Raw genomic sequence first — 10,868 nt, forward strand, 5'->3', positions numbered from 1 at the left:
CCTCAAATAAATTAGTATGTCATCAATGAATATGTTAACAAACATATATCAATAAGGTTTAAATACTCTATTCATAAGGTCCATGAATGTTGCAGGTGCTTTATTTAAACTGAACGACATGACCAGAGAATCATAATGATCATAACGGGTCCTGAATGCTTTTTGGAATATCACATTTCCTTACTCTTAACTGATGATAGCAATATATGAGGTCAATCATAGAGAAACAAGTGGCACCCTGAAGTTGATCATAGATATCATAAATTCTCGTAAGAGGATACTTATTCTTGATAGTAACCTTGTTCAATTGACAGTAATCTATACATATTCTAAGAGTACCATCCTTCTTCCTCACAATCAAGATAGGAGCGCCCCAAGTTGAGACACTTGGTCGAATGAAACCTTGCTCTAGGAGATCTTTCAACTTCTCTTTTAACTCTGTTGGTGCCATCCTATATGGTGGAATAGATATAGGATAAGTATTTAAAAGATATTTATACCGAAGTCTATCTCTCTCTCAAGAGGGACTCCAGGAAGATCATTTGGAAAGACTTCTGGAAACTCTTTTACTACCGAAACTGACTGAATATGAGGTATCTCAACACTAGAGTCATTTAATCTAACAAAGTGATAGACACACCCATTGGAGACTAACTTTCCTGCCTTAAGGGATGAAACAAAATGACCCTTAGGCACTGCTGAAGTACTCTTCCACTCTGTAACTGGCTCATTAGGAAATTGGGCCTTGATAATTCGAGTTCTACAATTAACTGAGGCATAACAGGCATAAAGCCAATCCATACAATTAACTGAGGCATAACAGGCCTTGATAACTCGAGTTTCCTCCTCTGTCTGCCCCTGAAGTAGCTCCTCTATATGCAATTATGTCTGGTAGAGCAACTGAAGAAGACTGGGCTCTATTGCCCCCATTACCGTTACCCTGCATGTTTTTTGGACATTCTTTCATAAAATGGCCATCCTTGTCACACTTGAAGCAACCAGTGGAGCCATCAAGAACATCCCTGAATGGTTCCTACCATAATTAGCACATGCAGAAGGCTTATTACTCCCGTATTCCATACTACCTTTAGAATAGACAGGTTTAACTCTGAATTTCTGACTATTGTACTCATTTTTGTTCTTTGGTTCATGTTCACTAGTAAATGATAGAGCAGGTCCCTTTTGTTTCCATTGGAAGGAAGAACAATTAATATTACTCTTCTGTTGTCCGGACTCATTCCCTAATGTCTTTTCCCTCTTATTCTTAAACTCTTCTCTATCTCTCAGCTTGACCTCTTCAACTTGTTGCACATGGATCATTAGCCTTGTTATGTCCATATCACATATCAGAATAGGTGCCTTGCCTTCCTTGCTTGACATATGAGGCAATCCAACAAGGAATAAACTCATCCTACTCCTCATGTCAACAACCATCTCCGGATCAAACTAGGAAAGTTGTGTGAACCTCAGATTGTACTCATGGACACTCAAAGAATCCTGCTTAAGAGTGAGAAACTCTCGTACCTTTCCTTCTCTCAGTTCTCGGGCGAAAGAAATGCCCGAAGAAGTCCTTCTCAAAACAAACCCAACTCATAGGTGGTTCACCCTTAGATCAGTTCTTCTTTCATTAATCAAACTAGATCCTAGAGACACCCTTCACTTGGTATACAACTAGTTCCACCCCATCAGCATTAGCAACATGCATGATCTCAAAAACATTTTGAAGCTCCTCAACAATATTTTTTGGATCCTCAGTAACACTTGAACCAGTGAAGCTCGGTGGATTTATCCTTAAGAATTGATGGATCGTTGAAGTGTCAGCCACTTCCTGTTGATTCTCTCTTTGTTGCCCAGCTTGGTTGGTCACTACTTGGCTCAACATTCGTATGGCCTCACAAAACTCAGCATTAGTGACCTCTCCTTGGGGTTGAACTTCTGGTGCATTAGGTACCCTTTCTTCATGTGGTTTAACATTTCTTCTAATCGGAGAACCTCTAACAACTCTTTGTGAATGCATGATCTGAACGACACGCGCATGCATGATTCAGAAAAAAACTTTTAAGAGATACACTATATCGCACTAAATGAGAATGAAAGATGTGAGGTAGTTCTTAAGTGTCACAACCTCCTAATTATAGATGTGGCGTGCTTTACACCGATAACTAGGATTCTATAGACATGGCTTCATAGACTTCCTAGGTCTCTTGAACTCTATGCTTGGATACGAAGTTTGTCACACCCCAAGCCTACACACCTGGGCGGGATTGGCACTCGAGAACTATTACTGTCCCCAAGCAAACCCTTGGCCTGACTTACTACTCAACGAAAGACTTAAACACAAGAAAATAGTTTCAAATCATGAACTCATGAAATAAACTTAGAAAGTCTTAAAAGAACATTCAACTATCCAAGATGGCAATTCAAGTCTCAAAACACAAGCATATAAAAAAATAGTAACAAATGTATAATTAATTGTCTATCTATAAAGCCTCTAAAATTGGGAGGGATGTCGGGACAAGACGCCTGATCATCCTAACAATTGACAACTACTAAATCAATGCAAATAGGGATCCTCCAGAAAGCAAGGAGGCTTACCGCAAGACTCTGAATGGTCAACTAGATCAACGAAACACTGGATATTGATCCTGGTTACCTATATCTGCATCATAACAACGATGCAGGACAAATGGCGTCAGTACATTAAATAGACGACCATGAGAGGGGAATACTAAGACAAGACATAAGCTTGAAAGGAACTGAAAGAACATACCTGGACTCAACTTAACTCATTTCAATATAAAGCAATAATATGAATGCAGTATACACAAAAGTTTTTAAAACATGGCTAACAACTCTGTGTATTCGAAATACAACAGTAACTCTGTATGTATGCAAAGATATAATATAAAATTTGGGATGTATATAAAAATACAATTTAGTTCTGTGTATATAAGAATACAAAATACTTTTGTGGGAGTTTCTCTAATCGATAACCATCACTTAAGAGCTATTGTGATGATATAGTATTTTGCCTCATGTTACTAGGGCCGTCCTATACCTTGCCGAGGGTATAGAACCTGACTACTAAGTGGATCCACTAGAATATGCTAAAGAGCACTAAGGAATCATCTTAAAAGTATGACCCTTTTCTACCCATGATGGCTACATTATTTATGGGGGCTGGGAGTTGTTTGAACTCTCCCCCATATTGGTTCTCAATACTACTCCCAAAATATAATACTAGATCTTATGTTTAAAAACATAACTTCTTTATGTGGTTTGAGATAATTGCTCAAAACTTAGCTCAAAGGCAATCTTGAAAATCAAAGTTTCCTCTCTTTCTTAATTGTGAAAGCATTTACTCTTTACTGAAAACTACCTTAAAGCCTGTTTTGGAAATCTCAGTTTCCTTTCTTGTTTAAATGTGAAAACATTTACTCTTTGGGAATACATAGTCTCGATATACTCTTTTGAAGAAATGAACTTCAATCTTTATGTTTTACTCAACTCAAAACTCAAGTCATAAAACAAAGTTTAAACTAAGGGTATCAAAAGTGAGCCCAATTATAGGTAACAGGCCATGAATTTTATGGGTTGTGCTCAAGATAATTTGAATTAGGTTCAATCTCAACCGATTCAAGCATCAACCCATTTTTAGAAAATCACCTATTGAACCCAATTTCATCTCCAATTTCAACCCATTTAAAGACTTTTAGTTTGCATTGATATAATGTATGTTCCTATATTAAATGTATGAATTCTTATCTATTTTATATCTTTTAAGATTTATCTATCCATTTCTATCTACTTTTTTAAAATCTTGTTGAGTTAAAATTCAAATTGTCGTAATAAAACTTAAATAACAATATATTACAATTATTGAGATTAAGAGGGTGAAATTGGGCGGGTCAAGACCCAACCCATTTTTCAGCCCATTTGAGCCCAAAGTAATCTTGAGCGGGTTAGGACCCAACACAATTCCTATTTCAACCCAACCCGCCCATTTGACACCCCTAGTTCAAACATTTGTAAAAGACTTTTGGAAAACTCTATGAACTTTTCTTGACTTGGATCTTAACTTTCCTTGAATTTGAATTTATGGATTCAAGGATTGTGATTTGTGAAAGGAAAGATCTCATGATGTTTAGGAGTGTTTTTAGAAAGTTAAACAAGTTAAACGATCAAGAAATCACTGTCTAGAAGCAAGTCTGCAATGCGGCAATGAATTCAAATAATTGGTCGCGAAATAAATTTTGAGGCAGAACTGTCCATGACCACTCCGCAACGCGAAGAAGAATTCCACAATCCTGAGGAACAGGTCCGCGACGCGGACCTAGTACCCAGATTCACCCGAGTTTTTCCTTCTTTATTTTCTAACCCAATTCGCCCAAACTCGGTTCTTTTCCTCAAATTCTCTTTTGATTCAGATACCTAGTATATGTACACAAGAATCTAGCTCAAAACAACTCTAACAATCGACCTTAAACTCTTAAGAACACCTCAATCTCATTCCACATTCAAGAACAAAAGTAATTCAAGAACACAACTCAAGAACATCAAAGTCTTAATCTATTAGGATGAAAATCATATTGAAATAAACTTGTTTGGCGCGTGGGTGAACGAACCCAACGCTATTTGAACTCACATACCTCGTATGATTGAATCCTTGGCGGAATCCACAACCAAACTCACAAGAACTTGATGAATCTTAAACTTTTCCTCTCCTTTCCTCCTCTTTTCTCTTCTCTAAAAGACCTAGCATAATTCTCAATTGTGTAAACTGAATAACTCATTTTATACCCCAAATAATTTACTAAAAACGAATTTAATTAATTGGGTAATGAAAAGACCATAATACCCCTCAAAAACCCAATTTTGACTTTCCTTGTCTAGACTACCTGACTTTAAATGGGCATATCTCCCTCATACAAACTCGAAAATGAGAAAACTCGGTGGTGTTGGAAAGTTGATTCAAAGATATTTCCTACTGTATCTTGTAGAACATCTAACTCATCCTGTGCTGAGAGTTATGGTCGTCTGAATTTGATCCAAAACTCATACTTAGCTTAACTTTGTCAAATTTCAGATATCTCATTCTTTCCAAAATTGATTCTTTCTAATTCTACCTCTTTCAAATAGTGGGGTGTTACAGTATCTCCCCCTTGGGAACATTCATCATCGAATGACATTAATCTTAGAAGGCTAAGGGTGTAACGTCAAATATTCAATTCTAACACTCAACAAGAAAATCTAACACATCATGCATATCAATTAAAGAGTACTGAGAAGAGAATTAGTACATTGGTCTGAAGTTTCTACATGATCAAAGAGATGTGGATACCTATTCTTCATATCCTCCTCAGCTTCCCAAGTAGATTCCTCAACAAACTGATTTCTCCAAAAAACTTTTACTGATGCTACTTCCATAGTCCTCAACTTGCAAACCTAACGGTCTAGAATCTGAACAGGAATCTCCTCATAAGACAAGTTGTCCTTAATACCAATATCCCCAGTTGGTATGATCAATGAAGGATCTCCCATACACTTTTTCAGCGTAGAAATGTGAAACACTGGATGAACCTCTGCTAACTCTTGTGGTAGCTCGAACTCATAAACTATATTGTCAATCCTCTTGGATATTTTGTAAGGACCAATATATCATGGACTAAGCTTCCCCTTCTTATCAAATCTCATAACACAATTCATGGGTGAAACTTTCAAATAAACCCAATAATCTACTTCAAACTCTAAGTCCCTTCTCTTAACATCTATGTAGGATTTCTATCGACTATACGCTGTTTTCAACCTCTCTTGAATAACTTTCACTTTCTCCATAGCTTCATGAACTAAGTTTGATCCTATCAACCCAGCTTCACCAACTTTAAAACATCCAATTGGAAATCTGCACCTTTTACAATAAAGAGCTTCATAAAGAGTCATCTGAATGTTAGAATGGTAACTGTTGTTATAAGAAAACTCAATGAGAGGTATGTGATCATCCCAATTACCCTTTAATCAATCACACGTGCCCTCCACATATCTGGTAGAGTCTGAATAGTGCACTCTGCTTGTCCATTCATTTGAGGATGAAAAGCAGTACTTAAGTTCACCTTTGAACCCAAGCTAATCTGGAATGACTTCCAAAACTATGCAGTAAATTGTGCACCTTTGTCTAAAATAATTGAAACTGGAACCCCATGAAGTCTAACTACCTCTTGAAGATACAACTTGGCAGTGTCCTCTGCTGAATGGGTAGTCTTTACCGGCAAGAAATGGGCTGATTTAGTCATTCGATCTACAATCACCCAAATAGAGTCGTTCTATCTGCAAGACGTTGGTAAACCTGTGATTAAATCCATATTGATCATCTCCCACTTACATTCCGGAAGTTCTATATTTTGACCCATACTACCAGGCCTTTGGTGCTCTACTTTAACCTGTTAGTAATTCGAACACTTGGCAACAAACCCTGCAATGCCCTACTTCATACTATTCCACCAATATGCTTCTCTAAAGTCACGATACCTCTTTAGGAAACCTGGATGAACAAAATATCTAGAGCTATGAGTTTCCTCCATGATTCTCTCTTGGAGTTCATCCACACTTGGTACACACAACATAACTTGATACCTCAATACACCATCTCCCCCTTGTTCAAAAGCCCTTACTTTTTCTTATGAACATTTTCCTTCAATTCAAGAAAAATAGGGTCTTACTCTTGCTTCTCCTTCACTTCTGACACTAATGATGATATCGCCCCATTCATCACCACTACTCCTTCTTCTATGGAATCCATTAATCGAATTCCTAATCCTGCAAGTCTGTGCATATCTTTTGCTAACTCTTTCTTATCTTCCTCAAAATGGGCAGTACTACCTATAAATAATCTACTCAACGCATCAACAACAAAACTAGCCTTACATGGGTGATAAAGAATACTCATGTCATAATCTTTGAGTAACTCTAACCACCTTCTCTATTTGAGATTAAGCTCTTTCTGACTAAACACATACAAAAGACTCTTGTAATCAGTGAATATATCTACATTAACACCATATAAATAATGACGCCATATTTTCAAAGCAAATACTATGACAACCTACTCTAAGTCATTGGTTGTGTAGTTCTTCTCGTGAACTTTCAACTGTGTGGAGGCATAAGCTATAAATTTGCCATTCTTCATTAACACACAACCTAAACCAACTCTAGACGCATCACAATATACAACAAAGCCTTGTGTACCATCTGGTAAAGTCAATACTTGGGCAGTAGTGAACCATTTTTTGAATTCCTGAAAGCTTTTCTCACAAGCTTCAGACCATTGAAACTTCACTATTTTCTGAGTCAACTTGGTCAAAGGGGATGAAATAGATGAGAACCCTCTACAAACCTTCTATAATATTCAACCAACCCCAAGAAACTCCTAATATCAGGTGGAGATGTGGGTGTAGGCCAATTCTGCACTGCCTCTATTTTCTGAGTCTCAACTATAATTCCATCACCGGAAACAATGTGGCCTACGAATGCCACATAATCAAGCAAAAAATCACACTTAGAGAAGTTAGCATACAAATCTTTATCCTTTAGAGTTTAGAGAACTACTTTGAGATGACTAGCATGATCTTCCCTATTCCTCGAATAAATTAGTATGTCATCAATGAATACGATAACAAACATATCTAAATAATACTTGGATATTCTATTCATAAGGTCCATGAACGATGCAGGTGCATTAGTTAAACCGAACTACATGACTAGAGACTCATAATGACCATAACGGGTCCTGAAAGCTATTTTTGAATATCACATTCCTTTACTCTTAACCGATAATAGCCAGATCTGAGGTCTATGTTAGAGAAACAAGTGGCACCCTGAAGGTGATCGAAGAGATCATAAATTCTTGGAAGAGGATACTTATTCTTGATAGTAACCTTGTTCAACTGATGGTAATCTATATATATTCTAAGAGTACCATTCTTCCTCACAATCAATAATGGAGCGCCCCATGTTGAGACACTTGGTCGAATGAAACCTTTCTCTAGGAGATCTTTCAATTGCTATTTTAACTCTGTTGGTGCCATACTATATGGTAGAATAGATATAGGATAAGTATTTAAAAGATATTTATACCGAAGTCTATCTCTCTCTCAAGAGGGACTCCAGGAAGATCACTTGGAAAGACTTCTGGAAACTCTTTTACTACCCAAACTGACTAAATAGAAGGTATCTCAACACTGGAGTCATTAACTCTGACTAAGTGATATACACACCCCTTGGAAACTAACTTTCTTGCCTTAAGGTACGAAATAAAACGACCCTTAGGCACTGCTGAACTACTCTTCCACTCTGTAATTGGCTCATTAGTAAACTGAAACTTGATAACTCGAGTTCTACAATCAACTAAGGCAGCTCATTAGTAAACTGAAACTTGATAACTCGAGTTCTACAATCAACTAAGGCATAGCAGGCATGAAGACAGTTCCTACCCAGAATGACACCAAAATCTAACATGTCTAAATCAACTAAATCAATCATGGCGCTCTTGTGATTTACAGAAATGTTACAATCACGATAGATTCTCTCTACTAGAATAGACTCATCAATAGGTGTAGAAACACAGCAGGGTTTAATAAGTTTCTCAGGAAGAACATCAAAATACATCGCAACATAAGGAGTTACAAATGCTAAACTAGCTTCTGGATCTAGCAAAGCCTAAACATCAAAGTTAAAGACTTGGATCATACCAGTGACAACATATGGCGAATCCTCTTGCTCTTGGCAACTGGTGATAGCATAAATACAATTTCCTCCTCTGTCTGCCACTGAAGTAGCTCCTCTAGATGCTGCTCTCTGTGGTGGAGCATCTGTAGAAGACTGGGCTCTATTGCCCCCATTACCGTTACCCTACTTGTTCTTTGGACATTCTCTCAGAAAATGACTGTTCTGGCTACACTTGAAGCAACCAGTGGAGCCATCATGAGACATCCCTGAGTGGTTCCTACCACACTTTGCACATACAGGAAGATTACTACCTCTTTCATCCATACTACCTTGAGAATAGACAGGTTTAGCTATGAAATCATGACTATTGTACTCATTTTTTTTCTTTGGTGTAGGTTCACTAGCAGCTAATGGAGCAGGTCCCTTTTGTTTCTGTTGGAATGAAGACCGGTTCACATTACTCTTCTGCTATCCGAACTCATTACTTGATGTCTTTGCCCTCTTATTCTAAAAATCATCTCTCTCCCTCACCTTGTCTTTCTCAACTTGTTGAACATGGATCATTAGCCTTGTTATGTCCATATCCCCTATTAGCATAGGTGTCTTGCCTTCCTTGCTTGGCATGGGAGACAACCCAGCAACGAATAAACTCATCCTGCTCCTCATGTCAACAACCATCTCTAGAGCAAACCGGGAAAGGGGTTTGAATTACAAACTATACTCATGGACGCTCAAAGAATCCTGCTTAAGAGTGAGGAACTTTCACACCTTTGCCTCAAGAAGGCCTCCTTAAAACAAGCTCAACTCACAGGTGGTTCACCCTCAGCTCGGTTCCTCTTCCATTGATCAAACCAGATCCTAGCGACACCCTTCAATTGGTATGCAACTAGTTCCACCCTCGCAGTATCAGCAACATGCATGATCTCAAAAACCTTCTGAAGCTTCTCAACAATGTTTTTAGATCCTCAGTAACACTTGAACCAGTGAAGCGCAGTGGAGTTATGCTTAAGAACTCATGGATACTTGAAGTGTCAGCCACTTCCTGTCGATTCTCACTTCGTTGCCCAGCTTGGTTGGTCACAACTAGTCTCAACATCCAGATGGCCTCACAAAACTCAACATTGGTGATCTCTATTTGGGGTTGCACTTCTGGTGCATTAGGTACCCCTTGTTCCTGTGGTTCGGCATTTCTTCTAACTGGACAAGCTTCGGCAGCTCTTTGTGGAGGCATGATCTGAAAGACACGCGCAACCACGAGTTAGATAGAAGCTTTTATAGAGATACACTCTATCACACGAAATGAGTATGAAAGAAGTGGGGTAGTTCCTAAGTGTCGCAACCTCCTAATTATTGATGTGGTGGACTTCACACCGATAACTAAGACCTTAGAGACATGGCTTCATAGACTTCCTAGACTACACCCTGGGCGGGACTGACACTCTAGACCTATTGCTGGCCACAAACGAACCCTTGGCCTGACTTACTACTCAGCGAAAGACTTAAACACAAGAAAATAGTCTCAAATGATGAACTCATGAAATAAACTTAGAGTGTCTTAAAAGAACATTCAACTAGCCAAGATGGCAACTCAAGCCAATAACGAAATAGTGACAAATGATTTAATTAACTGTCTATCTATAAAGACTTTAAAACTGGAGGGATGTTGGGACAAGACCCTCGATCATCCTAACAACTGAACACTACTAAAGTAATGTAAATAGGGATCCTCCGGAAAGAAAGGAGGCTCACCACAGGACTCTGAATGCTCAATTAGATCAACGAAGCACTGGATATTGATCCTTCTTTCCTGTACCTGCATCATAACAACGATTCAGGCGAAATGGCATCAGTACATTGATTGTACGAGCATGCGAGAGGAATACTAAGACAAGACATAAGCTTGAATGGAACTGAAACAACATACCTAGGCTCAACTCAACTCAACTTAACTCATTTCAATATAAAGCAATAATATGAATGCAGTATAAACAAAAGTTTTTAAAACATGGCTAACAACTCTGTGTATTCAAAATACAACAGTAACTCTGTATGTATGCAAAGATACAATATAAACTCTGGGATGTATGTAAAAATAAATTTTACTTCTGTGTAAGAATAGAAAATACTTCTGTGGGAGTTTCTCTAAC

General features: G+C 38.0%; 1 protein-coding gene across 1 annotated transcript; it reads right to left on the reverse strand.

Annotated features, from left to right (window-relative positions):
• Positions 1–8,904: 8,904 nt before the first annotated feature.
• Positions 8,905–9,952, reverse strand: LOC125869923 (uncharacterized). Its single transcript, XM_049550320.1, has 3 exons — positions 9,654–9,952; positions 9,253–9,376; positions 8,905–9,153 (listed from the first exon to the last, which is right to left on the reverse strand). Exons 1-3 carry the CDS (start codon positions 9,950–9,952, stop codon positions 8,905–8,907), a joined length of 672 nt encoding a protein of 223 aa, XP_049406277.1.
• Between the last annotated feature and the right edge of the window lie 916 nt (positions 9,953–10,868).

The sequence above is a fragment of the Solanum stenotomum genome, chromosome 7 (assembly GCF_019186545.1).
Source record: "Solanum stenotomum isolate F172 chromosome 7, ASM1918654v1, whole genome shotgun sequence".
Classification (NCBI taxonomy): Eukaryota; Viridiplantae; Streptophyta; class Magnoliopsida; order Solanales; family Solanaceae; genus Solanum; species Solanum stenotomum.

Bases quoted from the DNA above. Each gene is read 5' to 3' on its own strand.
- LOC125869923 (XM_049550320.1), bottom strand. From the start codon at position 9,952: ATGCCTCCACAAAGAGCTGCCGAAGCTTGTCCAGTTAGAAGAAATGCC. The intron at 9,377-9,653 runs GTTTTTGAGATC...CATGAGGAGCAG, and splicing joins TTGTTGAGAAGCTTCAGAAG to GATGAGTTTATTCGTTGCTG. The intron at 9,154-9,252 runs GTGAGGGAGAGA...TCATTCCAACAG, and splicing joins AACAAGTTGAGAAAGACAAG to AAACAAAAGGGACCTGCTCC.